At 40.6% G+C, this 27,054-nt stretch overlaps 3 protein-coding genes and 1 long non-coding RNA gene across 4 annotated transcripts in view; 1 reads left to right on the top strand and 3 right to left on the bottom strand.

Annotated features, from left to right (window-relative positions):
• Nucleotides 1–1,604: 1,604 nt before the first annotated feature.
• On the bottom strand, nucleotides 1,605–2,327 carry LOC116654577. The gene is made up of 2 exons (XR_004309807.2): nucleotides 1,949–2,327; nucleotides 1,605–1,875 (listed from the first exon to the last, which is right to left on the bottom strand). It is a non-coding gene; the product is annotated as an uncharacterized LOC116654577 (long non-coding RNA).
• Nucleotides 2,328–8,365: 6,038 nt separating this feature from the next.
• Nucleotides 8,366–9,069, top strand: LOC26514743. Its single transcript, XM_014911847.3, has 2 exons — nucleotides 8,366–8,593; nucleotides 8,652–9,069. The coding sequence occupies exons 1-2, from the start codon at nucleotides 8,476–8,478 to the stop codon at nucleotides 8,762–8,764; spliced, it is 231 nt and encodes a 76-aa protein (XP_014767333.1). The 5' UTR covers nucleotides 8,366–8,475; the 3' UTR covers nucleotides 8,765–9,069.
• Nucleotides 9,070–22,963: 13,894 nt separating this feature from the next.
• On the bottom strand, nucleotides 22,964–23,563 carry LOC123256985 (probable cytochrome P450 313a2). Its single transcript, XM_044714043.1, has 2 exons — nucleotides 23,308–23,563; nucleotides 22,964–23,240 (listed from the first exon to the last, which is right to left on the bottom strand). Exons 1-2 carry the CDS (start codon nucleotides 23,561–23,563, stop codon nucleotides 23,230–23,232), a joined length of 267 nt encoding a protein of 88 aa, XP_044569978.1. The 3' UTR covers nucleotides 22,964–23,229.
• LOC6501235 (chromatin-remodeling ATPase INO80) overlaps nucleotides 23,535–27,054 on the bottom strand; it is a 39,462-nt gene continuing 35,942 nt past the window's right edge. Inside the window, exons 13-14 of the mRNA XM_014911472.3 lie at nucleotides 25,183–25,461; nucleotides 23,535–23,877 (exon numbers count right to left, since the gene is read on the bottom strand). Of these exons, the coding sequence (XP_014766958.1) occupies nucleotides 23,615–23,877; nucleotides 25,183–25,461 (542 nt within the window). The 3' untranslated portion in view covers nucleotides 23,535–23,614. The remainder of the gene's footprint in view (nucleotides 23,878–25,182; nucleotides 25,462–27,054) is intronic.

The raw sequence follows: 27,054 nt of genomic DNA, 5'->3' as shown, positions 1-27,054 counted from the left end.
AAATAGGGGACACTGCATTGGCAGATGGTTCTAGGGGACAATCTTCGGAAAGAGTTAAAGCCTTAAGAAATAAGACTCTAGCTAGCCCTGAGATAGATGAATACAGAACACTAAACAGTATATTCGATACATAAATCAAAAGAAAATTCCCTTTACCAAGAATCACACCTTATCGCTATTAAAATGGCATTTAACATCAAGATACAATCTTTTCGAGGGTCATAACTTATCAATTTTTATCACAAAATTGGAAACATATTCCAATTAATTCAGTAAAAAATCAATTGTGACCCTCTGGGTTTCTATGGAATTTGTAGAATAGACATTTGTATTTCTTTTTTGTGGAACACGGTCAGGTGATAGAGAAATATTTAGCGTGGCGATCCCCTGCAACGCTTGACCATGTCCTGGGCCTCGTCCTTGGCCAAGTTCTAATCTCTAATCGCTCGTCACGCTGGCAAAAGAAAAGGAGACACTGCCAGGACTCATTTGAGACGCTTTAAACCAGCGATAAACATCGGCAGGTTCAAGCCGCCTGGGGCCAGGGGATAGAATGCAAGAAGGAGGAATAGCAGGTAGTCCTGACCCATTGTCCTGCTCACGATTTCATCCTGGCCAGCAGCCGGTCGCTGGCAGCCGGCATTTAAAATGTTGCAATGTGCATTGTATAATTTATATCATAATTCTCCATGCATTGTGCCGGTGGTGTTGCGTTCTTTATGGTTGTCCTGCAGCTTTATCCTGTTGCTCGGGCTTATCTTGATTTCAATTGTTGCTTCCCAGGACATGCGAGCGCTGCTATTCGTGTTGGTCTTGGTTGTGTACTCCTTCAGAGGACTTAAATTGAGACATTTCGAAAACTATATGATTAAAGGTTTGAATTGGAGCAATAAAAGTACGATAAAGTATTCAGAAACTTGTATTTTATAATAGGGATCTATGTTCTAGAAGATTCTTTTCCTAGACGGATCTCAAAGTATTTTCTTAAAGCATTTGTTTCTTTTGTGTTCCCGCAAATCTTTGTAACTCCCATAATCCACTCCTCTCCAATTATAAGTGCATTGACAAACAAAGGCTCTTGGGTGTCATCTTTCCGTCTCAAATGAGCAAACGACTTCCTTCCGATCATGCAAATTTTCGGAAAGGAAATGCTGGGAGACCTGTTCTGAGATCTCCCTGAACCTGTAACTGATAGTTTCCTTGGAAACTCTGTGACCCGCCCAGTTGTAATTTGCCGAAATCCGTGATCCCCTAATGATTGCAGTTTGCCAAAGACACAAAAACTTCCGGTTTAGCAAAATAAAAAATAAATGGAAGGAATACAAAAGCGGGAATAGGAAGCGCCCGACTTGGATTCGGATGCGGATTCGCATCGACGGACAAAAGATGCGTAGGTATACGACAGGAATACTGTGTACCTGTCACGCTGAACGACAGATGCGTTTCAAGGATATTGAGGATGCGGAAGGAAGCCCGCAGAATCAAAACAAAACCTTAAAAATAAGAATGAGAATGCGAGAATCCCGAAAGCGGAAATAACAGCAGTCCCGATTCGAATCCAGTTCTGAGCAACAGTTGTCCCTGCTCGCTCGAAATCACAACTGTTCCCGGCCTGTTTTGAATTTATTTCCATTTTTACTGCTGCCGTTCGGGTCCAGCATGTGTGAAGAGCATTAAACAAGACCCAAAGATGAAAAAAACAAAAAATCATGGAGGAGAAGGATGCTGCGGTTTGAAAATGTCAAACATGTGTCCACCAAACCGCTGTGCATGCCTAATGAGGACTCGATGGCTGGGAAATATGTTAGTCTTAACGGCAATCCTTTCGATTTGTGGGAATATTTCCATTTTGATTGAAAGAAGTTTTTTGGTAAACTAAAAAGTCAATAAAATGAGGCAGATGTTGGGAGATTATGATATACCTTAGCCCCTTTTGGGGATGACTCACCCCATTGACAGCGCCACTTCAGAGCCATTTAAAATCCACTCACAATTTGGCCATTTGCATTTTGTCCAAAACGCCAAAACGAAAATGGAGCAGTTCCACGGGGCCATGGGCATTGAAATGCCCGATGCGAATTTATTGCGCTAAAAACCCCGACTGCATGCCTGATTAAAGCCGAGTGCAGATATTAAATGTAACATGCCGGGAGATATGCCATCAAATTATGCACAAGGAATAAATATAAATCGGCCAAAATAATGAGCCATATTTTGTCACAATCAAATGGAAAGACAAAGAAACTGATAATTCGAGGCTGGGAATCGGTCCTGGGTGGGTGCGTGATGATTGTATTTTAATGAACAAATTAAAAATCAATGCCTGCCTGACGGAAGACAACACGTACATTGTACTTAAATTAACCAAATACCCATGATGATGAGCAAGGGGGCGGTGTGGGTATCAGGGAGCCAGGAGGGAGCCGATAAAGAACTGTCGATCGAACACCGATCGTGAGAATGGAAATGGCGACAATGTCGAATGCCGCCGTCTTCGCCTGCCTCCTGAACCCCATAAATCTTCATAAGCTTGTCACGTTTCCAGTGCAACAGCTACTCGTAAATATCTGCCGGTCTAACCACTGACGAAGTTCTTCCACCCAAAATACAACAAAATAAAATAAATAATAAGCTCAACTGACCTTCAACACGAAGTTTAAATGCTCTTTGGAAAGGCTTTTGGACAAGGTTAGGATATTTTAACTTTTTCTCTAGTCTCTAGGTATGTCTTTAGGTTTATAGGTGTATGGTCGAATAAGTAAGCCACTCATAAGAAATTTAAATAATTTTGAATATAATTACTATGAAGAGACTAAAGACCCTAAGCTTTGTAATTTAAAATACGTACTGAAGGAAACATCTTAAGGTCCTTATGTTCACTCCTCTTAACCTTCAGACCCGAAAACAAGCCATTTCCACCTTATAGGGTATAAAGAAGCTACTGCTTGCCGGATTAACAATTATTTTGACATCAAATAGCCGCACGCCCGATTCGACCGAGAGTTTTGGAGCTGAAGACGAGCTCTGTATTTTGGTATTGGTGTTCTTTTGGCCACATTCAAGTTCGTGAGTATGGGTGTGAGTCGTTGGGCCAAGATGCTTTCTGGACTACCGTTTTTTGTGGCCGGATTGACTCTGATTTGGCAGTCGGGACACGTGTGAGGGAGCCAACGTCTCGCCTCCTCAATTTGTGGCAACATTCAATGAAATTCGGTCGTAAAAGTTGTTGTTTATCGTTAATGTTTTGCATTTCGGAAATGTTCAAGCTTAGAGGATAAGAGGGTTCATTTTATGAAGGGGGTTCTTGGGAGTAATGAGTGCAGGAGTTCAACAACTTTGGTTGGTATTTCGGTGGATTCATAAGCAATGTTTCAAATATAAACGAAGAATTTAATCTTTTAAGTCTTTTGATCATTCTGTGTACAATTAATCACCATGTAATTAAATAATATTACTGACTTTTCTCCAATTACCCTAGTTCTAATCCCACAAAAGATGCCGCCAGCAAATATATAACTTTCTTAACTCTCCCCTTTTGGTATTTGCTCGTCAGGAGAAAACTTTTCCCAGGCATGGCCCAAAAGGAAAAAAGTCGTCCCCCACCAAGTCGAACGGTGACAGCCCCAGTTAGTTGCAGAAGCCAATTGGTAAACCAAACAAATGCCGACTCGGACGGTCCACTCGGCTGCGAGATTGACATCTTCATCATAAATAAAAGTGAAAAACCTGCTGCTACAGTTTTTCCAAAGATCTCAATCTGAATGTGGCAAGTGAATGCCAATCAAGGAGACAAACAAACGGACAAGTTGGGGCTGCAATCATAACAATAACAATGCCATTGACATTACAATTACGATCGCTATTACAATCGCAATTACCATTTCAGCTGGCAATCGGGTCTAATGAAGACATGTTCGAGAGCAAAAAAAAGTAACTGAGCAGGAGGACAACGCATAATTACACCAAAATATTACGCCTGTTCGCTAATGGGAAAGCAAATAGAGCAGAGCCCCACCAAGTCTGTTACACACAGAAAATGTGGGCTTATAAAAATATATAGAAAATGTGACAAAAATCGGTCTATCTTTGGATGTAATATTACAGAAAACTCTGTTACATCCTTTACTTTTATTTTCTCTGAGTGTATCTTTGACGTGACGCATATTTAATTATTGGTTGATGGCGTGGCACGCCCGCCTCGTTTTGGCTAGGTGTTAACAAATTCATTTCACTTGGCAATCTGTAACTGGTTTGCCCAGCGTTTGCTCGGCTTCTTTCAGCTCCATCACGTATGCTGCTGCCCCCGGAGCCACCATCAGCTCCATCAGCGGCGTTCTCCTTCACGGTGGCTATATCACAGCCGCTTGGCTCTTAATCTTGTGCCAGATGGGCGGCAACATTATTTGCATGCTGATTAGCCTTCAATGTTGGACGGAGAGTCGCCCGACAGGTTGCACCTCACTTTCCCAGCCCCATCAGCAGCTTGTCTATCTCCTGCTCCGATTTTCAACACTTTTGACGTGACTGTTAATTGATTTAGAGTGCCAGTGCCAGAGCCGGTGCGAGTACCAGTGCCCCCACCATGTAAGACTCCGGCTACAGCTCCATCTGGATCCCCATCTCCATGTTGGGTCCATGATTATAGAGCGCCACTTGCTCGTTATGGCCAACTTTGGCTCTGGCCACTGTAATGACTCTCTGCCGTTGCGACCGGTAATTGTTGGCCATTTTACTCTACGTGCTGTCTCAGGGGGGGTCGCCCCTGCTTTCGACTGCAAAATGTTTGCTTAACTGCTCAATCGTGCAGAAATGACAACTTTATTAGCAGTTGGTGGGCGGCAACGACAACCAGTGATTGGATTTGGGATTTATTAAAAATAAAAGCCAGAAAAATATAATACGTTTCCCACAAAGAGTACCCTAAACTTCTGCACTTAGAATGGAAACGTTTCCAAGAAAACTGTACTTCAGCATCAAGTATAGCAAAGTGGTGGCTTGTAAGAAAACCCTTAGCAAAAATGGGAAACCCATAAGAAATTGAGGTACCGAGTACTGTACTAACTTCTCTAAGGATTCACAAGGATTCCCCCAAGTGGCAGCAACATGTGCTGGAATTTTCCTTCATAGAACATTCCGCGAAAACAAAAATCACTCCAAATGTTCAGAGAGATACGGAAGAACAGGGTCAGTGGAACACCTTGCCCTCTTCATGGCATCAAATTCGGTTCGCCATCATTTTTTTACGCTGAACAGGAATAGGGATTCGAGATTCGAGGATTTGGGTATCAGAGACATGTGCAAGAGCAACAGATTGCCGAGGGGACTCTGGTAGTTAGTAGGTAAACAGGCAACAAATGAAACGAATCTCTGAGGGCAGGCAGTTGGTGGCCACAGCAGGTACTTCGGTTAAATTCGACCCAAGGATCAGCTGGATGCTGAGTGCAACAGGCTGCACTAGCCCAAATGGATTCCTTTTTTAACATGCAGGAAAGATTTACTTTTGTGTTTTTATTTTTTGTTTTGTTCTGGTCCTGATGGCAGCTGCAGCTCCTGCCGGGATATTGGTAGAGTCCTGCAAAATGGCAGAAATCACAACAGAGCCAGTTTAGAGGCCTCTTAACTAGACAAACATCTGCATTTTAATTACTTTTGAAGAGTAGAACTAAATATTACTAGATACCGCTGAAATTCCATCCAAGATGTGATTAACATATTTCTGTTACATTCACACGTTTTGGCCAACGCCCCATCGATTTAAAAGCGACCAAATAATTACGTTGACCATTTGCAATTTCCAATGAATTTGTTAGGTACGAAGATGGCTTGATTTGTATTCGTGTCTGGATTGTTTACAGGGTTTTTATGCAAAGCAGTTGGAGTCTACTGGGGAAATGAGGAGTAGCCACAGCCAATCGGAATGCCAGCCGGAGGTATGAAATGGCTTCTTAGGAAAACTAAAGAGGTGAAAATAGTCAAGCTTACAGGTTGAGTCAGAAGTTTCTCTTTATAGATGTTACAGATGAAGCCTGTCAAAAGGCTTTCGTTTTAAAGGTAAGTTAAATCCCAATTTAATAACGAAACTCAATATTAAATTGAAGCACGGAATACGGACATCATACTTAAGGATAATACTTTCTACCGTAATGCTTCATAAACAATAAAATAAATTATATATATTCAAAGAGAGCGGTGCCAGACAAGTTTTTAAATACGAGCTTAAGTTTTAATGCCAAAATTTATCGTGTGGAATGTTTGGAGCATGATGTCGCTCGTTTATGCCACACACGAAAACCTACAAAAAACTGAAGCAAGTGCAAAAAATCGAGGAGCAGACGTGAAGTGAAGCCTGATGGTCGCCGGCTGCCACGAGAAGGTTTTGGTTTGGTTTACTTTTCCTTTGTTTAGGGCAGGCCGCGAAGCCAATCAAAATCTGGTCACCGGCAGCAGCAGGTTGAAAGTTGATTTTGGGGCAGGCATGCCTCGTACGCAAATAAATGATCAGCGTGCAGCGGCGATCAGAGGGTGTGCGGTTTTTAATTACACCGGGCCAGGAGTTGACATTTCGGGCCATGGGCATATGGCACGCGTTGGCGAAGAGATGTATCTAGACTGGAGAAAAAACCAGAGGTTAGTGAGAGTTTGTTGACACTGGGGCCAGCTGCTGTTGCAAAATGTTTGAACAGCTTAAAGTTTGCCGAGCTGCTGCGTGTTAACATTGCGCAAACATGTCACAAAGGACACACAGTTGCCCTGCCCCGATGATTTCTGTATAAATGCACTTACTTCCTTTGTGGCATCTTTTTCCCCCTAAAAACAAGCCAAGAAGGCAAAGGAAAAGGAAATCATACTGTTTCTTATTCGCATTTCTTACTTACACCCCAAACTGTGACGACTACTGTGTCCATTGTCCTGGCTCCGTTTGTCCTGGAGTTCTCGTTTTCTTCATTTCTCTGACTGACACATTTCATACAATGGACTGGCATTGTGTTGATTTTCCATGGCTGTTAAATTGATGGATTGCTGTGCGACTTTTGACACCGCATACAATTGCAATTCCCCCTGCTGTCGCACCCCCCGAAAGGAAACTCCTCAAGGATCTCCGGGGAAAATCTTAAGCAAGCATGCATAATGTCAGTGACAACTGTCGTTTCTTGGATCCCTTCTTTAATTCGAAATGTGAGGAGCTGACATTTACTGCATTTTTGGTGGACATTTTTATGAAGATCTAGTTAAAGGGGAGCTAATGCGTAAAGTATACAGACTTGGGGCCATTAATCTGTCAATCATGAATCGGGAAATCCGATTATGTTTCAATTTAAAAATAGTTGAAAACTTTGCATCAATTATATGTAAGGATTTTGAATTTTGTAACATCTGGCAATAGACAACTCTTTATTCTAAGACGCACTTGTTTCACTTGAGACCAAGTGCAGATGTATCTATTACTTCCACAGGTCTTGTGTTTCTCGACCTGACTCGGTGGCAGATCGTCATCCTACTCATGGAGATGAAGCGGGACAGTAGGGCCAGTGACAGAGCAAGAGGGATAGAGAGGAAAGCCAAGAAAGCGGACGCAGCCACTTGAGAAATCCACCTGCACGACTGGAAACGATCTGCGATCTCCAACTACCATATATACCCCTCCATCCTCGATCCCTGGGGTTTTAATTTTGGTTGCGTGGTTCTTCAGTTGACGCTATAGCTGCTGTTTACTGTATACTGTATGCCCGGCTCCGTAGCTGCTGTTTCTACTTGAGCACACTGCAGATTACCAAGTTGAGCCCTTAAGTGTGTTCCATATCAGGTTTATCATTCGCTGTCATTGCTCCGAGACAAGCATTCGCTTCACTGACCGAACGGATTAAATATATCATTTTAGTTCCCTTTTTAATGAAAGGGTTGAGCTGAATTCAGTTCGCTTGGATGGCCAGTTGGCTGGAAGCTCTCGGCTAACACCTGAAAATTGCAGCTTACCCGAAAAAGGAGAACGGTTTATAAATATATGTACTCGTAAAACGGAAACTTTGTTTCGGGGACAACGCACATCGAGCACTAAATATGCATTATGAAGAAAGGCTTGGCACGGATATGGCTAAGGGGTTGGTAATATAGCCGAGCGTAATGATTGATATTGAGGAAGTAGCCCTGCGGTTGTATTACAAAATATCCTTTCTTAGGGGCTACACTGAAAGACTTTATTAAACAGCTCATGAGTGGGGATTGGATAAGATCCAATTTAATCATCAAAATCTATCAGTAATCCACCATACGTTTTTTTGCAGTGTTTCTTCATTTGCGTTATTTGGGCTAATAAAGTCCTTAGCAAAAACTTAACAATTAAGCAAAGGAAGGATACTGAATAGGGTGCCCTTTCAAAACTAAGTAAGCCCAAGCATAGTTCCATATTCTGAACAACTTCCCTTTTGTAAAATGTACATATTCAATAAAAACTTATTGAAATAAAGCCGCATTAAAATGCAAATAACTTGGAGAACCTTTCCCAAATTGTTTATTGTGCTTCCGTTGCTGCACTTCATCCTGGCCCAATGTGTAAAGGCCGAGTCGGAAGAATACAAACGTCGTAAGGAGCTGGGTAAGTACATAATTGTTTTGAAAAGTTAATAAAAATGCTTCAAATCTAAGTTTATCAGAGAAAGAAAATCCTCCAACGGTTAATATAGCTGGGATGATGAGAAACCAGGGGTTGATGGAGGACGACTCGAAAAAGGACACCCTGTTCGGAAGCTCGACGTCAAGGAAGTAAATGCCCACAAATTACCCAAAGCCTTGCCCGAATAAACTTATCGACAAGCCTCGTTCGAACTGAAACGGAAGCAGAAAGTCAAGGTGCAAACCAAAAATCATTACACCTGTTCACGAACACAACAAACCCTGGAAGATGTGAGTGTAGAAAGCGTAGAAATCGAACGGCCAGTGGGGAATAATGCGATGCACGTCAAGCCGAAAATTTAACGCTCGTAGTTCATCCGCAAGGGTTGAAGAAGTTCTTCACGGAGTTGGGGTCACTACATATAAGTGTATTCATACATGTGTAGGTTTTTATATCAATTTTGTCTGTTTTGCGTTTTTTTCGGGGAAAATTGGTCACGGTGCATGGATCGCCGCTTTCTGTTGCATGTGGCAGGCGACACAAATGCAAAGCAAACGAAGTTTTTAAGTCTTGATATCAGAAATTAATAAAGTTAATGAGCGGCCAGCGACAGATAGACATCTGCAACAGGTTCAGCTTGTGGCAGCTGCTCAGCTCTCCTTGCAAAAGGATTTTGCACGAAATTGCATTTTAATTGTTTTGTTAAACTTCATTTTTGGTAGTCGAAATTAGCAGCTTTTAGCAGCTGCCTTTCTTTTTTTGGGAGAAGGGAAAGGCGTGTTAGAAGAAAGGGTTCTTGGTTTAAAGGTATAAATTAAATTTCTTTTTGGACAGGTTTTTTATATAATTTATTATCTATTCATCAAAAGTTGGTCACTCGAAAGGGGTTGAAGTTGCTCAACTGTGGCAGATGCAGTTTTATTTAATATATTATTATGCTGTAATAAATTCATATTCTTTATTTATATAACCCCCTTACTATTTTAAGCAAACTTTTTATCATAAACTTAAAACTAGGCTGGTTAAAAGACGACCTTGCAATTAAAAATGAATACAATAAGCTGGAACAGCTCAATTCAGAGGCAACATGTAAGATTCCCACCCTTTCCATGAAGGATGGATGTTAAGATCCTCTGCGATATCCACCCTTTTCATTTAAGCATATAATTTGCATGCCTTATCAGCTGGAAACTCGTATTCCCCACGCTTATCAACTTTATTACGCAATGCTATCGAAATTATGGAAGAAACTCACTCGGCAACAAAACGACTTAAGCCTGGAAGTTCCTTTCAGATCCGAAGGAGGAAAAAAATTACGGCATTGGGATATTACTTAATCATACATTTGACTGGTCACTATAAATGCTATAGGCTGAACAGAGTCGAGAGCACCTTGCACCCGAAATGGGGGAAATTGAAATGACAGTTGAGTTTATGATGGGGCGAATACGAACCGAATGCGTATTTTTGGCAATGAGTCAGTTGCAATTACAAGTGACAGGAGGATGCACCCGAAGAGGATATGTCGGTGGGTGGGGAGGTGTGGTACGGGGGATCTGGTCAATGGACGATGACAACCTGCAACTGTCAAAATGTCCGGCAGTGGCAAAAACTGTCAGCGGATGGCGGAGGAGAGACAAATGTGACGCCATATAAAATCAATAAATTATGAAAGCCGAAGGGAGAACAACTCCCTATAAAGCACGTAAAAAAAGGTATATTTTTTGAATTTTAGATTTAAATTAAAATATATTGAATAGTAGTCTTTTTAAAAATATGACTTAATTTAAAGGCTTAGTCATATTCGCTTATTATTTTATAAAAAATAATATTTTTGTTTCTGTGCAGTAAGAGTTGCATAACTTATTCTAAGGACGCCAAAAAGGAGTGATGACAAACCGGTTGCAACTCCATCAGGCCGAGTCCTTAGGGAACCTTTTGATCGTCTGTATTTGGCGTTGATTGATTTAGTTAGTTGCAAAAAACACTTCGCTCTCTTCACTCGTTTTCTTTAATAAATTAATTAATGCAGGCTATAATTAAATTTGCACTTGGCTGGTCGGCCTGAAGTTGTATGGTATGTGCTAATTTATGAGTTTTTAATTATTTTCGCAATTAATATTTTTTGTGCGCAAGCATTATTATTATTTCCTGGGAGCAGGATCAACAGGATATGTTGCTCATTTGTCAGTTGTGAAGCGTTAAATCGAGACCCCAAAAAAACAAGCTTCCTTTATCCAAAAAAACGAAAGACTCAGGCAACGAACTTGTTTTCGGTTTGGGGCGCCAAAATTTAATTTTTTTCAGTTTTCGCTTTTTGCAGCTGCTTCTTCGTGTCTGCTTTGTATTTTTTGTTGGTAATTATTAAAAAGTATTATTTTCTCTGTGGCCCGGACAATAGAAATGAGCTGCGGGCTCAGGTGCAATGTCAGCTCTCGGCATTGTTCCAATTTCCAACTCCCATCGAGGAAAATTGTCATTTCGAAAACTCAATTGTTTGGAAATGCTTTTTGTGCGGCAGGTACTCATAGTTTCTTGCGTGGTTTTGATCTTCGTGTTCTATACTCTTTTTTGGGGTTGAAAACCCAGAGATCTTCTTTCCTTTATGGTTTTTGTGAGCAGTGTCTCTGCTGCAGGTGGACAGCTCGAAATGTTCTCAGGCCAGAGTGAATGCCTCTTGTTTGGTACAGTTATAAAACTGTTTTAGATTTTCTTCTCTGCTGTTTTTTATTTGCAAAACGTGGGAACTGAGTTTTGCAACAACATCGAAAGTTGAGAAAAAGATTTCAAATCAGCAGCAAATCAAAAGCAGGTGAAGCTCGAACTATCGATGAATGAGCGGTTTGAGATTCATATTTTCCAAGACAAACGATCTCTGACGCTTTTAATTCTGACAATATTTTTTCGTTTTGTTTTAAATTATTCTTTAAAATACTTCTCATTAAGGCTGACAAAGCAAATACTTTCCTTGGCATTACGGGTACAAACATTCTCATAATTTGTAAATTTCCATTTATTTTCAGACACTAATTTCCATTTTCCCATTCACTCTTTCTTTCGATGTACAAATATTTATGTTATGCATTAAATGGAATGTTTTTTGTTTGCTCACCTCACTTTCCTAGCAATTTCACTCCGCCAGCAGCTGTCCAATCTCCGATCCGCAATCTGCAATCAAATGACTCGACAACTTTGCCAAAGATCTCATAGGATTTCAGTTTTCTTTTCCTGCCTTAGCTTAATTGTTTGCAAATTAGCCAATTAGTTAATTAAAACATGGTTACAATGAAAATAGCAAGGGCAAGTGGTATTCTGTGAGATTTCAGGGTTAGTAACCAGATTTGGGGCTTTATAAGGCTGAAGTGCCGCGGCGGCCGCTTACAAATTTCCGCAATTTCATTGGAGATGAGATAAGCAAAACTAAAAACAAAGCAGCCATAACCATAAGAAAATTAAGCCAAAAATTTGAAAACAATGAGCTTGAACAACTTAATTGAGACGTTGAAGCTGCAGGCCGACCAACGCCGCTTAAGCCCTGTCCCAGCTGGCTTCTTGTCATCGTTAAGGAGTTAATTTATTTATTATCCCCAGATTTTTACGGCTCCATTGTTTTTCGCTTATTTTGAGACGGGGGCTGGACCCAAGAATAATAAAATATTAAACGGCAACAACAGCAGCCCAAAAAGGCCGAAAGAACCGGCTTTGGCTAATTAGGAGCTTCGAGGAAAATATATGTAACACCGAAAACACACCATCTCCACTCGAAAATGTTTCTTTTTATGGATGCTCATCTCTGTGCATGTTTCTGTTGTCTCCAGTCAGTTTACCGCCAGTCCCCCTGGGCTGGTGCTCCTCCGCTGTATTTCCACTTTATGATGTCGAGAGATTTTGCACCTTATGAGAAAAATCTTAAGACTCGTCGGCCGAAGACGACGTCGCTGCCAATCTTGTTAAACTTGCCTCAAAGCCGCATTGACACTTTGTTGCGCTTACTCGTTACAATCCCAGAGTTTTCGAGCGGGAAGTCAGTCGTCCGGCTTTTTGGCTCTTTGCTCGTTTTTTATCTTATTTTGCCTTTGCCTCAATGTGGTTGTATTTGAAAGTCCGTTTGGCTGTCAAAAGCGTTAATTTTTAAGTGCCTAGTGAGAGTTTTTTTCTCCCATCTGGGTTCAGCTTTAGTCTTGGCTAACAACGCCATTCAGGCCCGGCTTTCATCTCAGAAGCAGCTGCCGTATAATTGTGTGGGTAACTGTGTGAGGCTTAATGAGAGCACGGGTTCAAGTGGCAAGTGTCTTGTCTATTTTTTATTTGCAGCATTCTTTGGTCCAAAGTGAACTCATTAATTTGTTGCTCCGAATGGGTTGCCAACTTGACATTTTTCTCCTGAAGTTTTCCCACTAACTTGGCTATTGACCCAGCTTTTTTCTTTTGAAAATAACTTAGTCACAGATTTTAAGATTTGGGTTTTAAGGAAAGGCTAACTTCCTAATAAATTCTAAATTTTTTATAAATTCAGAATCAGATATAAAAATGTATATTTTTGTTACCCAAAAACACCCCGTTCTTAGATCAAGTTCCCACAATAATTTTAATTCCATGCTTATAATATTTCCTACCCTCGAAAATGATATCCAAAACCAACAAACCTGTAAGCAATTTACATATTTTATATGTTCTGCTCAGCTAATTGCAAATAAAATGTTGACCCAAAAATTAAACGAACAAGAGAGGTATTTCAAATTTCCGTGGCATGTGAGAACCGTCTTCAAGATGTGGCCAAAAAGAAATGTGGGCCTTCATATTTAATTATTTCAAAAATTGCATTTTCCTTCGTTTTTTTTTTATCATTTCACATTTATGTTGGTATGTATCCCGGTGAGTGAGTGTCATTAATTTGGCCAACAAATAAAGGGAAAGGGGTCGTTGGAGGGGGTGGTGCAGGAGGCCGAGCATGACAAGCGGAATGGAGACGGCTGAAGGAGAATTGGACAAGTTGTAAAGGAAATATTTTGATGTTACCGTTATTTCTGTGGCAAGGTAGCCGCTCTCGTTGTCCGCGCCGAATTTATATATATGTATGTATGATTATATATATAAATATTTTTCTTTTTGTTCGTTTCCCAGGCCACTGGGAAGAGGCTAATAAACTCAATTAAGCGGAGTGTAAGCGTGTCCAGAGCTCTGGACCCTGGTCCTGATGGCTGGTGGACAGTACATGGCACTTAATTGACCAACTTTGAGTTGCGTTTTAGCCAAGTGTCTTTGGTGCAAAAGAAAAAAATGCATGTATTTATGGCGGTTAAAGGATCATAGCGAATGCAAATCCAAGACCAAAACCAAAATCGAACGCATTATCATCTCCATAATTCAAATACTGGCAAAGACGTTGCATGACTCAGTGTGATCAGATAAGGACCCAGCGAAAAATTGTTTTCCACACGAGCGTAAAAAGTGTCACACTGTAAAGAATATAAAAGTGTTAAGCCTATATCTTTATATAATATAAGTGCCAGAATATAATAGTTAAATTGGCCAAGTTTTTCGATTGGCTTCCATCTTTTCGGAGAGACTGTAAGGATGGAGCTCCAATTTTTTCTCAGTGCCAAAAATAAATATGAAGAAAGGCGCAAATAAAGCTTTCCGTGGCGAACGTAGAACGGTAGCTGCCAAATGCTGTTGACACTTTTTCCTACAGCTTTCGGTAGATAACGCCATGCGATGCCCAGGAGCTCAGCGTGAGTCAGTGGCAATGCCTTCCCATCGTAGATCGTCGCAAACGGCGTGAAAACTGAAAACTGAAAACTGAATACTCGTATGGCCAAACAAAAGCAACGCAATTTCTATCCATGACTATGTAGAAAATAGTTACGTCCGTCTGGCTGCAACTCACTGCACAGCATGCGCCAATTTCTCAAGAAACTCAAGTTGAGGGAGCCCCTGCCTAGCAGGGCTCGGTAAATATTTTGCCACTGTTTTGAATTTTTTTGTTTTTTTTTTTTATTATTTCTGCTGGTATGTCTTTTGTTCTTGGCTTGACAATCCAACAAGCAGATGCCACCGGTTGTCGAGGGAGTTGGAAAAGTGGCAGAAAAGTTCAAGGGAAATGATCAGACAGTCTTGGTCTAAATATTTCCTGTTTATAAACCCCCTTGGGGGTCATAAATATAGTAAGATTATAACAAAGATTAAAAACCATCTTTGCAGCTTGGTTTTAAGGTTTGGTTTTTAAAACTTAAAAAGCTTATTATGAATCAAAATGCTACAAAATATTGACACAAAAACTATAGATTTTGTTTGTAAACTACATAAAATGGGAATGAGAAAATATATAATTGTGTCAACGGTCAATTACTTTTTCTTGATGTATTTTCCTTTGCTGAGATGCCATTCTTTGGTATTTTTTTTGACCGCTCCGCAATTAATCGATGTCGCAGTTATTCAGGGCGTTCATCACACGTTAACACTGGCAACGCCCCGAAAGCGGAACCTCTTCAGCGCTGCTCAATCGATTTCACAGCACTCTCTCTGACCAACAACACGCAGCCCCCAACTGAAATCCTGGGCAGCATTCATGACAACCCGAAGACAATGCGTTGACATTTGCGCCTCATGTAGCTCCTTGGGTCCAGAGCTGCTGCTGCTTCTGTTGGCCCTAAGTTATGACCAACAGGCAAAACAAACAGAAATCAATAAGGAGAAACGCGAGAAAAGGCCCTGGAATTTTCTCCGCTGGCCTATTGTGCGTATGTGCCTTCTGTTTACATTCGCATCGATTGTCCCCAGGCGGAGATGTAGTAGCGTGAAATATCGCAACAATGGCCACATATATTTTCCAAATACTCTTCTATCTTTGTAATATTTGTGTGTCAGTCCCGATGCCCCGATGATGCATGAGCGCCGCATCTAACGGTTTGCCAAAGCATACGGCCTCGGCCCACGAAAAACAAAAGACTTAGACAACAAACTTTGGTCAAGGCATGGCCACGGTTCGGGCAATCGATTAGGGGGTATCCTGCGAAGGCGCCCAAAGATTGGGTCAATGTGATGAAGCAGAGGGTTAGACTTGAATTCAAATATACCTTTCTAAATCAGTAAATCAGAATATTTTCAAGGAGTTTTCTGTATTTTCTTTGAATTGCAATATTTTCAAGTAAGGGAAGAGAATTTAATTCATTCTGAAATATGGTTCACTGACTTTCAAATATAAGAAAAAGATTTTTATAAAGCGTTTCAGCTGTCAAAGAGAAGAAAGCATCTAGACCAATTTTCCCAATGAGAAAAACTAACCCAAATCTGTGAATTTTCAAATCCAGACTTTTAGGCCTTTACTATCTGGCTGCTCTATCACTTTTCATAAGCCCCCAGCTAACGTTCCCAAGATTTGAACCCCAGTCCAAAACGTTTCTACAGGCTGTCGACCCTTTCACTTCACGCCACTCAAAATTTAATGCGTACGTGCCTGACCACACAAAATATGGCTTTGAAAAAAAAGTGGCGGTACAAAAATCTCAACAAACAAAAATGCTCAACAGAAAAAGATTTATTATATTAAATGCACGCATTTAGCGCCACTTAAGACGCCACTGTGCAACAACAACAACACCAGCAACAGAGGCGGCAGCAACATTTCAAGCGGAGCAGGAAGTCAACATAATTCTCATCAATATCAATAATAGTTTTTGTTCAGCTTTCGTTTTTGTTTTTCCCTCTGCTGCTGCTGCTTAGCCACTTGTAATGATTGTTATGTTTATATTTTTGTGGAGAACGACGTGAGAGCTTGGCAGTTGCAAGTTGCTGGTTGTTGGTTGCTGGTTGCTGGTTGCTAGTTACTGGCTAGCTGAAAGCGCTAGCGCCAAACTTCAAATGACATTGCAAGAGGGGCAGAAGCGAGCACATCAAATAATACTAATAATAACAATAATAATAACAACAAGCAATTTCATAAAATGCCCCACGTCGCTGGCCACGGATCGAAACAGCTTTGATGATGGTTGCATTTGCAGTGGCAGCAAATATCAGGCATTGCAACTGCAACATCGGCAAGCGAAGTCAATAACAACAGCCATGACAATATCGAAAAAACCAGCAGGAGAACCAGAAACAGGCTACTGGCTTTAGACCAAGTTTCCTGCGTGCCTAGATAAAAGCAAAAGGCCAAGTTGAAGTCAGTAAAAAGTGATTTGAATCTGGGAGGAGAGAGAAGAACATAAAATTAAATATAAATTATTTTTATGTACTGCATATGAATAGAAGAATACTATACTCATAAACTTTATGTTTAATATTAAGTTTCAAGTTTATAAAGACGATTATTTGTATTTACTTCCTTATTGGTAATTGAATATCCTGAATTCTTAAAGACGATTAAATAAATATTTTTATGTAAAGAAATATTTGTACCAAAATAAATAAAACTGGCAAATTTTCGCATTAAGCAAATAATAAGCACTTTAAGTAATTTTAACTAAAAATTGACTTTTGTATTTTCCCTCGGCAATCAGCTACGCTTTCCTCGCTGGACGATCGCCATCAATGTTCAGTAGCTGATAATTATGTTTCCCTGCGGTTTCCCTTTCATGGGGCGTTTTCAATTTAATTTAGCCCCGGTCATCCTGCCGCAGACCTTTCACAATCTGCGCCTGGTCGTGTGACTTTTAACGCACATTTTCAGGCACTTTAACGCCGTCGACCATGGAGCCGCGAAGGAAGCTGGACCGGGGAGGGTAAGGGCGGCCGGCAAGGGGAACGCATTGACATAACACCTCATAATTTGCGCTACACGTTGAAGGCTGCAGCCACGCCCCCTGCACACGCACAACTCAGGCAGCGACTTTCGCCTTGAGAATTCTCAAATTGCTGCTGGCCGGGAATGCACTGAAAGAAATGGTATAGATTATGCTTAGAAGATTTTCCAACATAACTTTTAGCTTAAAGATACTGTTGTATATTATTGCTATATCTTACCTGAGCAAAATTTCCCTTCTTAAATATAAATGAACTATTTTCCTTGGTGTCCGCTTGATGGAAGGTGGAAAAGAAAGTGTCGTCATCAGCGTCAACACTTGGAAATCGCCGGGGTGTCATTGTTGGCACCGCGATCCGCGGCGGCGACAGCAATATCCGCGGGATCTGTGGCACTCTGCCCTCGCTGGCGCTGGACCACGAATCTGCCACACCCCGAATCACTTTTACATGCCCCGGACGCATCGCCAGGCTCTCGCACTTTCTTTTACGCGTGTCCAGCTGGGATCCGAGTGAGTTTTGTGATGTTCACACTTTAGGAAAGTTTGGTTTTGGCCCTCTGAGGCCGGGAGGTGCGAAAACATTGTCGCCCGAAGTGTGGCCATCATCATCATCATCGTCGACCGGCTTCATCATCATAAACAGCTTTCGGGTATTGGGAGCAATTGCCTTTTGTTGTTGAGCGTAAGTGTATATAATTTATATGGAAATTGCCTGGGCCGGTAAAGTTATGCATTTAATGCTTAATTTATACAGATTTTGCAGATTTCTGTTTTATTTTCGTTCCCTGAGCAATTTTCGGGTTTTCGTTGTTGATACGTGAAATATTTCGCCGAGTCTATAAAGCTGAAATGACTGGCTTGGGAAATATTTAATTGTTCATAAATATTTTATCATAAAAATTATGAATTTCATTTGGCATTCCCAGGCAATGGACTTTTTTCAACAAACTGCCAACAGTCATTAGCTGGAGACGCTCTAATAAGCACAAGCCAAAAAAATGCACATTGAACAATGGCTTAAAATGGTTTTAAAACGTAAATAATAATATTTTTAGTTAAAATTTGTATAATATATAAGTTAGTTAGTACGTGTGATTTTATACAAAGAATATATATGTTTTTTCGGTAAATTCTGGCGTTATTCCATAAATCGACCCACTGTACCAAAATGTCATGCCCAAAAATGTTAATAAAATCATAATTAGTTGGCAAGAAGCTAGCTCTCCCAGGTGGACACGCAAACATTTCTCCCAAATGAAAGCCACTGAGGACAAACAAGCCCAAGACCCTCTACCAAAATCACAAAAAATAAATGGTCGAGAGAAATTGCTTACATTATTGTATTGTCTTGTATTAGTTAGTTTTAATTATAATTCTGTGAAGGGAAATTACATGGCATGTGACCACGAATGGCGCCACTTTGACGTCTTCGACTTGGAGGACTTTGACAGACCTCCATCTGAAACCTCCCCTCACAGCTACGTGCCCCGAATGGGGAATAAAGTTGCCAAAGATCCGAACGGTTTCAGGCGTAACTAATTACAAAAACATGGCCACAGGAAAGATGCCAAACAAATACTAATTGGTGGCTAACTCGATTGTTAGCTCTTAACTATTCTGTAAAAATGAATAATCGTGTTATGCTAAGCATTTGTGACAGACGTGGTTTAGGGGCTGCTTAATATGCAAATGATTTCTCTTCTATTTTTAACAACTGCGAAGCTCGATCATCGTCTGAGATAAAGCTGATAATCTGACGAAAGGGCGTGGAACAAATTGAAATGTTTTATAGAAACTATGGTTTCACGTTTCACACGCTTAAAAAACGAGTAAATAAAAAACTGAAATACGAACAATTTTAATACAATTTAATTTGCTACCATTTTTTTAGTGTCCCTCGCCAGTTGGCATTCACATTTTCATTTCGCGTAATTGCAGAGCCACCTGAGCAAAAAAAAAACCCAAGAGGGTCCTCGAATCGGGGTCGCACGACCAGCTCCTCCCTTAGCTCACTGAGCATGCCCATTCAATGGAGCTCCTTGGGTATAATTAGACCCGAAAGCATATTTGTCAAGTTTCGGTTACAGTGGGGGAATCTTCAGCTTGGCGTCCAGATCGACAGGATGAGATATGTTAATGACAAAAGAGCGGTCTGTAACTTTTTAGCTTGGGGAGTCTTTTGTGACAAACTGTGAGGAGCAAGGAGAAGTTTAAAATTGAATTTTAGGCAGCTAAGTAATTTGAACATTTCAAGATTCTTAAAATTGTAGCAACATCTCTTGTTTTCCCACATTAAACTATGCGAAATCTCTAACACGATTTCAAAACTTAATTGACTTTTTTTAACAACTCGTGAAAAAGAAATAATAATAAAAACCAAAACCAAACAAGGAAAAGGATCAGGTTAGATAAGTCGAATAACTAAATACTGTAAAAATAGTCTCATAGCTATTAATAAAATAATAAAACAATGATCTTATATCTTGAATGATTTTATTATCCTTGATTTTAAGTCTTAGAAAATTGATGTTTATAAAATTCAAAGAATGATGTCAATACCCCTAATACTCTTTCAAAAAAAGCAAACCAACGTGACCACAACTAATCCAATAATGAACACATATCAATAAACACACTGCGCTGCTCTGGACAAGTGGCTCGGCCTGGCTTTCAAAAACACTAAACACGAGCTTCCAAGATGCCCCAAGCAGGCAACAATTTGTGCAAAAAATAAACGTAAAAAAAAACAAACAGAGCGCAGCATGTTGCCTGACAGGAGTAGCAGGAACAAAAAGCCACCAACAGCAGAAATAATTAAAAGAAAAAAATTTAATTGATGCATTAAAGCTGGTAACGTGTTTTCCACTCCCGGGTTCCCGTGCAAGTTTTTTTTTTTCACCTCCACATCGACTTTCTGCTGGCAAGCTCTGTCTGCACTATTTTTAAATGACTAGGACCTCAACCTGTGGCAACCTGCGAATCAGGTTGAGGAGCAGGGCTCATTATGTGAGTCCAGTAGTCGTAGCATGTTGTTTCAAATATTTACATTAAAATAGTTTGCATTGCCTTGGCGAATATTCCTGCTGGGCGGCAGATTACTTGGGTTTTATCTAAACATTTCTGGAATTCTGATTTCCTAGCATAAAAACAAATGACTTAAGAAACAAACTTTTATTGAATGTAAAAGAAATTTTTTTTCGCAGAAAACTAATGACTTAAAAAGCAAACTTTTCAAAACGCCAATTTAAAATAACATACATTTAATACGAAAATCACTGCATTGGAAGAGGATCTTAGGACTCGCATACCTTGAAGTTGTTTAATTTTCGCTGATGTAGACAACAGCCGCCTAAAAAACATTGAAAGGACATCTGCCACTCGAGAAAAAAGTTCCTTTATTCTATCCATTATGCGGAGTCTGACTTTGTCTAAGATAAATTGAATTAGAGACGCCAAACGCGCACATTCATCATCCATCCGGCCTTGGGGATGGGAACATATGATAGATAGTCACTGGAGGGATGCGCAGGGACCATAAAAAAGCCGAAGACACGGCGAAACCGGGGCCGTACCCTCGCAGACAAATAGTAGGAGTAGACATTTTAATTTCCCAAAAATAGACTGCCAGATGAATGGAATGCGTACTGCGTACCTAGCCTTCTTTTCTTCCCTGATCTTCTGTTGTTCTTAAGTGGCAGGGAAACTAGAGCAGCCTGCGATCCCTTCCCTTTTTTATTTTGTAAGGATGATGAGCTGAATCTAGAGGTCTAAGCCGCTCAGATGCGTAGGCAGAGCCCGAAAGGAGTGGAACTTGAATTTCCCCTTTTTTGTGGCTCGCTTTTGAAGAAAATCTAATCCTTTTGCTTATTTTTTCAAGGTGTGGCCACGCAATCTACCCTGTGCTCCTTCTTTATTGTCCGTGGAACATCTTCGCCGGCTTAGATTGCCGGGGAAAGGATTCGAGTCAGGCTTCTTGCGGCTTATTAGTTGCGCTGGATTAAATCAAAAGAAGGGATTCGGAATGAGTTTCTTGGGTTGTGCCCCCTGCTCACACGGAAGCAGCTGCAGAAGGATTAACTTTCTAAGGTTTTTTTTTTATAAGTTTCTGGCTACATAGACTGCTCATAGATATACTACTAACTAGCCAGGTTAGCTTTATCCAACTTATTAAACGACGCCAGTAAGACAGCCTAACCTGCTGCCGGCTTTTCAACAATTTTCTTTTCCTGCATCAACCTCACCAGCCAGTGCAAGGCAGACGACAACGAATGCAATGCTGTTTGTGATTTTTAATTGAGTAAAAAACTGGAATTAAAGGACCTTTCATGACACCGAAACTGCTGTTACCCTTTATATTAAATCAAAACATATTATAAACTATGTGTTATTGAGTAATTTATAACATTTGTAATATTTATTTGGTTAAATATTTAATTTGTTATGTGAAAAGAAAACTTCCAGCTAGAGTGTCCACAAGGAGCATCTGGATTTTCTGTGATGGGCTGCTAATTAATAAACGCACTGGTCCGCAGAGTAGTTGATGGGAGGTTGGGGGTAAAGGAAGCCCGACTGGCTGCCCGACGCCGCCGCTGATGCCACTTGGCATAAATGCACACTTTTAGCATTTCTCGGATTCTCCAACTGCAGTGAGTACGAAAGAATCGTGCAGCTTTATGACAGTTCGCCAATGTCGCCAACTGGCCGCCGGCGATTCTGAAAAGCAGAAAAAATAGCCACCGAAAGGAAAACAAGTTGCAGTTGGAATATTAAGAATTGTCATATTGAAAAGTCAAAGATGCCACGAGACTCAAAGCCAAGCTATAGAAAATCAGGTCTTGAGAAAGTCACGAATAAGCTATACACTTATTTATTAAAGTAAAGAGAGAAAAGGATTGTTAATTTATATGGAATACTGCCTGCCTTAAAAAATATAATTTTGTATTTAATACTTAACCCTTTCTTTATATTCTTACACTGCCAACAATCAGTGCCATTGTAGAGCATTGCCACAAATCCAGTCGAGCAAGTTCTGTCCGTTGGTATCTGTGTTGATTTTAGTATTTTTGAGTTATTGCTTGGCACAGAAGCGTGTCCTGTTTAATTTATAAGTCGGCTACCTTAGCATATTTCCCCCGTTATAAAAAAGTTTGTAAAACTTTAATAGAGAACATAAATGTCTGGCCAAGGAAACCTTTTGTAGCGGGAATCGTGCTGCGTAACTAATTGCCCAAATATGACAATGATTCCACCACTATTTCTCACCGAGTTTTTCTCATTTTCCTTAATTTAATTACGACTTTTATTTGCCTGGGCCCGATGGTTGCGCTAATTTCAGCTTCTCTGCTAGTGTTGATTACAACAGAAACAAATTTTAAGAAATTTTTATTACACCTCTCATTTGAAGGCTTTTGTTTCACGGTCTTCAATTATTTAGACGACTGATGCGTGAATTTCTACCAAAAGTCTGCTACCACAAAACTAAAAAAGGCCTAATGCGACAAGTGTCAACGGAAGTGCTTTAACAGTTTTACAAGTTCATTAATTTATGATTACAACTACCATAAAAAAGGAAGATTTTACTAATTAACAAAAGAGTGGGATACAACTTTTATTTATCTAATTATTATATTCCATGGTACCACGGTATAACAAAGCAATGAAAATGATTTTTTTCTACAACTAAAACTTATAATCTAAATATGCAAACTAAAATCAAAATAAATTCTAATCCCGTTTATGAAATTTCTATAATGGGTCCTCGGCCAGCTTCATGGCAACATTATCGTGATAAACCAGGTCCTCATAGAGATATCTTGTGCTTTGTCTGTAATTTCGGTAGATTTTTACTAAGGCAGACTTGACAGACATAAGTCCTTATCTCCAACCTATGAAAATTATACGATAAAATTAATACAATCTATATAACTATAATTTTATAATACAAAAACAAACCGATGCAATTTCTTTTGCCTTTAGAAAAAGGAATAAAGGCAACCGGTTGTCTTTGAAGAACATTTTCAGGCAGAAAGTTATCTGGATTAAATTTATTGGCTTCTGGTCCCCAAAAGTCCTTATTGCGATGAATGCCAAATATGTCGATGGAAACCACAACTGCTTTTGGAACTAGTACTCCATTTGAAAGCCGAAAATCCTCTGCAATGTCTGAAACACTGTTAAAACTGGACACTTCGTTTAGTATATTTTCCATCTTTATTAAACAATTTAAAAAACTAATTTTTGTATCAAAAAATCTTGATCTTTATTTTTCTTCAGGTCCAGTGGTTCCTTGAGAAGGGCTTGGTGCTCGACTTGTGGCGGGACTGCTGCCAGGGGGAGTGGCATCCGGACTGCGACCCAGAGGAACGAGCAGTGGACCCATGGGTCGACGCGCTCGTGGTGCTCCACGGGTACCTCGGCTGATGGGGGTGGCAGTCTTGGAGCGGGGTCTTCCGGGTCCACGCTTGGCAGCCATTCCAGGAGACTGGCCAGAAGGAGCAGGACTTAAGCCGGCTGTGACATCACCTGAAATGGATAAAGAATAAACTTCAATGTTCATGTATCACATTTTTAAAACATTTTTGTAGATTCCATTAGTTGAATGAAAAAGGAACTCATGAAGGATTGGCCACTTTCACACTAATTCCCTTGACATTTGCCGCCGCACGTTTGAACGCATCCTGGCTGTGGCAATGTGTGCAATTGTGGTTTTTTAATTGCCAAAAGTCCCCGGCGCATTTAAGCCCAACTCCTTGCCAAGTGTAATTTATGCAACGTTGCGTATTTGCCATTGCGATTATGTCTCCATTTTCGGACAACAGCTACGGAACGTGTTCCTGTCACGTGCTCCCTCCTCGCTCCGCATCAGAAGTCTGGGATTTTAAGCGGATTTATTCAATTATCATTTGTCGTGAGCCCGAAAATACAACTGAAAATTGCCACATTGTTGCAGTCTTATGCGTCCTTTAAATCGAATTTGTTTGACTTTAAAATCGCAAAGTACCCCATGTAACAGATGCGAATTACTTTTGAAAATTATAATTCACGTTGACTGCAATCTGCTCGTAGTTACGTGTTCTTGGATGTAGCCCAGGCATTAGGAATGACATTTTACGGATAAATTAGTTCCAATTTCCCCCCAAAACCAATTCAATTAACAGCAATGTGGAATGCGACACGAGGGGGAAAGATAATGCAACCAGATGCAAATCTTTAAACAAATATTTGGCTTGACTTGCCGTCGCCTGAAAGGGGAGCACCCCAAGGGGTGTTTTATCTGAAAGTATTTTTCAGTGGATATATATTGAAAATGTTTGTTTAATTCCAAAACGCCGGGTACTGCGTTAAAATTGTCACGTACCACAAAGAGGCGGCATTATTCCTGCGGGCTGTAATCGAGACATTAAAAAAGTGAATGCCACGAAGGGGGGACTACCGGTAGATCAACCACAAAGTAAGGAAAAGATAATACCTTGAATATGGGGAGAAATGGAGTGATTACCAAAAAACAAAAAGAATACTTGTTCCGGTAAAGGCAGCGATAAACGTGATTATGACAAGCGATTAGCGACAAGTGACACTCGATTCAACAGCGGGGGAAATCCTTTCGAAGGGTTAGTTCCTTCAAGGGGATGAGTTGGCAGGCGATACAGAAAAACATTTTACAGAAAAATACTATTCAAATAGTTAAGTTTAAGAAAAGATTGAAGTCAGATTTGGATAACCTTCTTTTTCAATTTTGAGCTCTACAAGAAAAGCCTAATTCCTATTTCTTAAAAATTCTATTATGAAACTCCTTTTTAATCCCAAACTTTTTACCAGTGTACTTACTTTCCTCGCCGACGTTCTCGCCACCGCCGGTTACTTCCTGTTGTGGCAGGGGTGAAGACGTTGCCGGTCTCGTTCCCGCTTCTGCTGGCGTTGGCGTAGCTGCTGCCGGTGCCGCTCCCGGTACCGATCCCGCTCCGGTCTGCGTCGGCGTCAGCACGCGCTGCATCGAGCCGTGTCCGCCGCCCCGCCGCGTGCTGCCCCTGGGACGACCTCGCTTGGTGCCGCGCGGGTGGTGACGTCGCCGCATCGGCGAAATGCCGCTCAGGTCGCCGAGGAAGTCTGCAAACGGAAATTTATAGGTGAGTCGTTATTGATTAATTGCGGTTAGTGGGACCGAATCCAGAAACATCTGGCCCAATATAAAACAAAAAACAAACATTAAAATTGGGGTTTCGTTACATTTGCCACAATTTTATGGCCAACCGAGAACGTAAATGGCTAATTAATGGGGATGGTCTGGGCTTCGGCCGGCTGGCAGTCGTGGATCCCTTCTTGGGTTTCCTGTGGCAGAGATCTCCATTTCGAGCACCCACCAGCCACTGCAAACCCACTAGCACCATCGTTATTTGTGCCATGACCATATTGGTGCACTTAACGTGTTACTTTTTATGCCCCAGAGACAATGGCAACGGCAAACTAGTTCCTCGCCAAGACCAAGCCAAATGCCACACGAAAAATATGCGAATTTAGATATTTCCATATTGAAATTCTTAACCCGCATATGAACAGGGGGTTTTCAAAGTCAGTACTCTTTTTGATTCTATAAATTTCTATGATTTTAGCAATAATTGCTTTCATAAACTGGCCCAAAAGTTTAAAAAACAATCAAGCTAAGCTATGAGCACATGGGTTAAGCATTTTCATTTCACTCAGTTATATGTCACTGACTTTAGCTTAACTGTAAATTGCATAAATAAAAACCGAGACTTCCACCAACAAACAATAAACAAGAGCCAGTTAGAAAAGATGCAATCAGCGGGCAGACGAACATTGTCAGACAACAATGTTGCTGTTCTACTGGTTCCATTTCTGCAGTTGTTGCATTTGTTGCTTGGTATCTTGTCTGGTGTTTGGCGACATTGCCTGGCGCTTGGCTATTTTGGTATGCAGTACACACAAGTGCAGCCAGCCTCATCGGCCATCGGATGATCAATGATCATCACCGCATCACAATTCGATCCCAAACTCATGATCGACATCGTCTAGTCACTACAGTGATCATCGCCATCGGCCAGACGCCAGAGAAATTGTCTGCAGAATTCCTAGGTAGAGAAAATTCTTTAATTTTCCCTAAGTACCTTTCATACTTTGCCCGAAAACCAAACTTAAACAAGCTTGGCTACATTATTGAACTGAACTTTGATTTCAAGCCATAAGTTTTATCAATAATATTCAATCCAAGGCAATTCACACAGCCCGAAGAGGTTTCTTGGCTTTTCGGCAATTTGTTCTTGTTTTGTTGGCATGTATTTCGGTCAAACGTCGCGGCATTGCAGCAGAACATCAAGCCCGAACAAAAGTTTCGCTTTTTAGCATATTTAAGCTGTCAACGAGGGGAGGATATTGGCGGCAAAATGTCAAAGTCAATTGAAATGCTATGATTCATGAATTTAGACAGTAGGTTAGGCAATGTGTTTAAAAAGGGTAAAATTCTCACTCTTTTAGTACAATTATAATATAATTTTTTTAACAAAGCTCAGCTATGTTTAAAGTCGAAAGGACCCTTCTCAGTCCACCAGAACTTTACCAAAAATCCTTTGACACTTTGCCCCATTCCTCCAACCCATTGAACTGCCTATACCATCAATAATACGTAGTATTCCCTCTGCTCTAGTTGCATTTACGATTGTAATAAATATTTTTGCTTTTGCC

The sequence above is a fragment of the Drosophila ananassae genome, chromosome 2L (assembly GCF_017639315.1).
Source record: "Drosophila ananassae strain 14024-0371.13 chromosome 2L, ASM1763931v2, whole genome shotgun sequence".
Lineage (NCBI taxonomy): Eukaryota > Metazoa > Arthropoda > Insecta > Diptera > Drosophilidae > Drosophila > Drosophila ananassae.
Note: the sequence above shows the minus strand (reverse complement) of the source record. Positions and strands in the feature narration are given on the sequence as shown.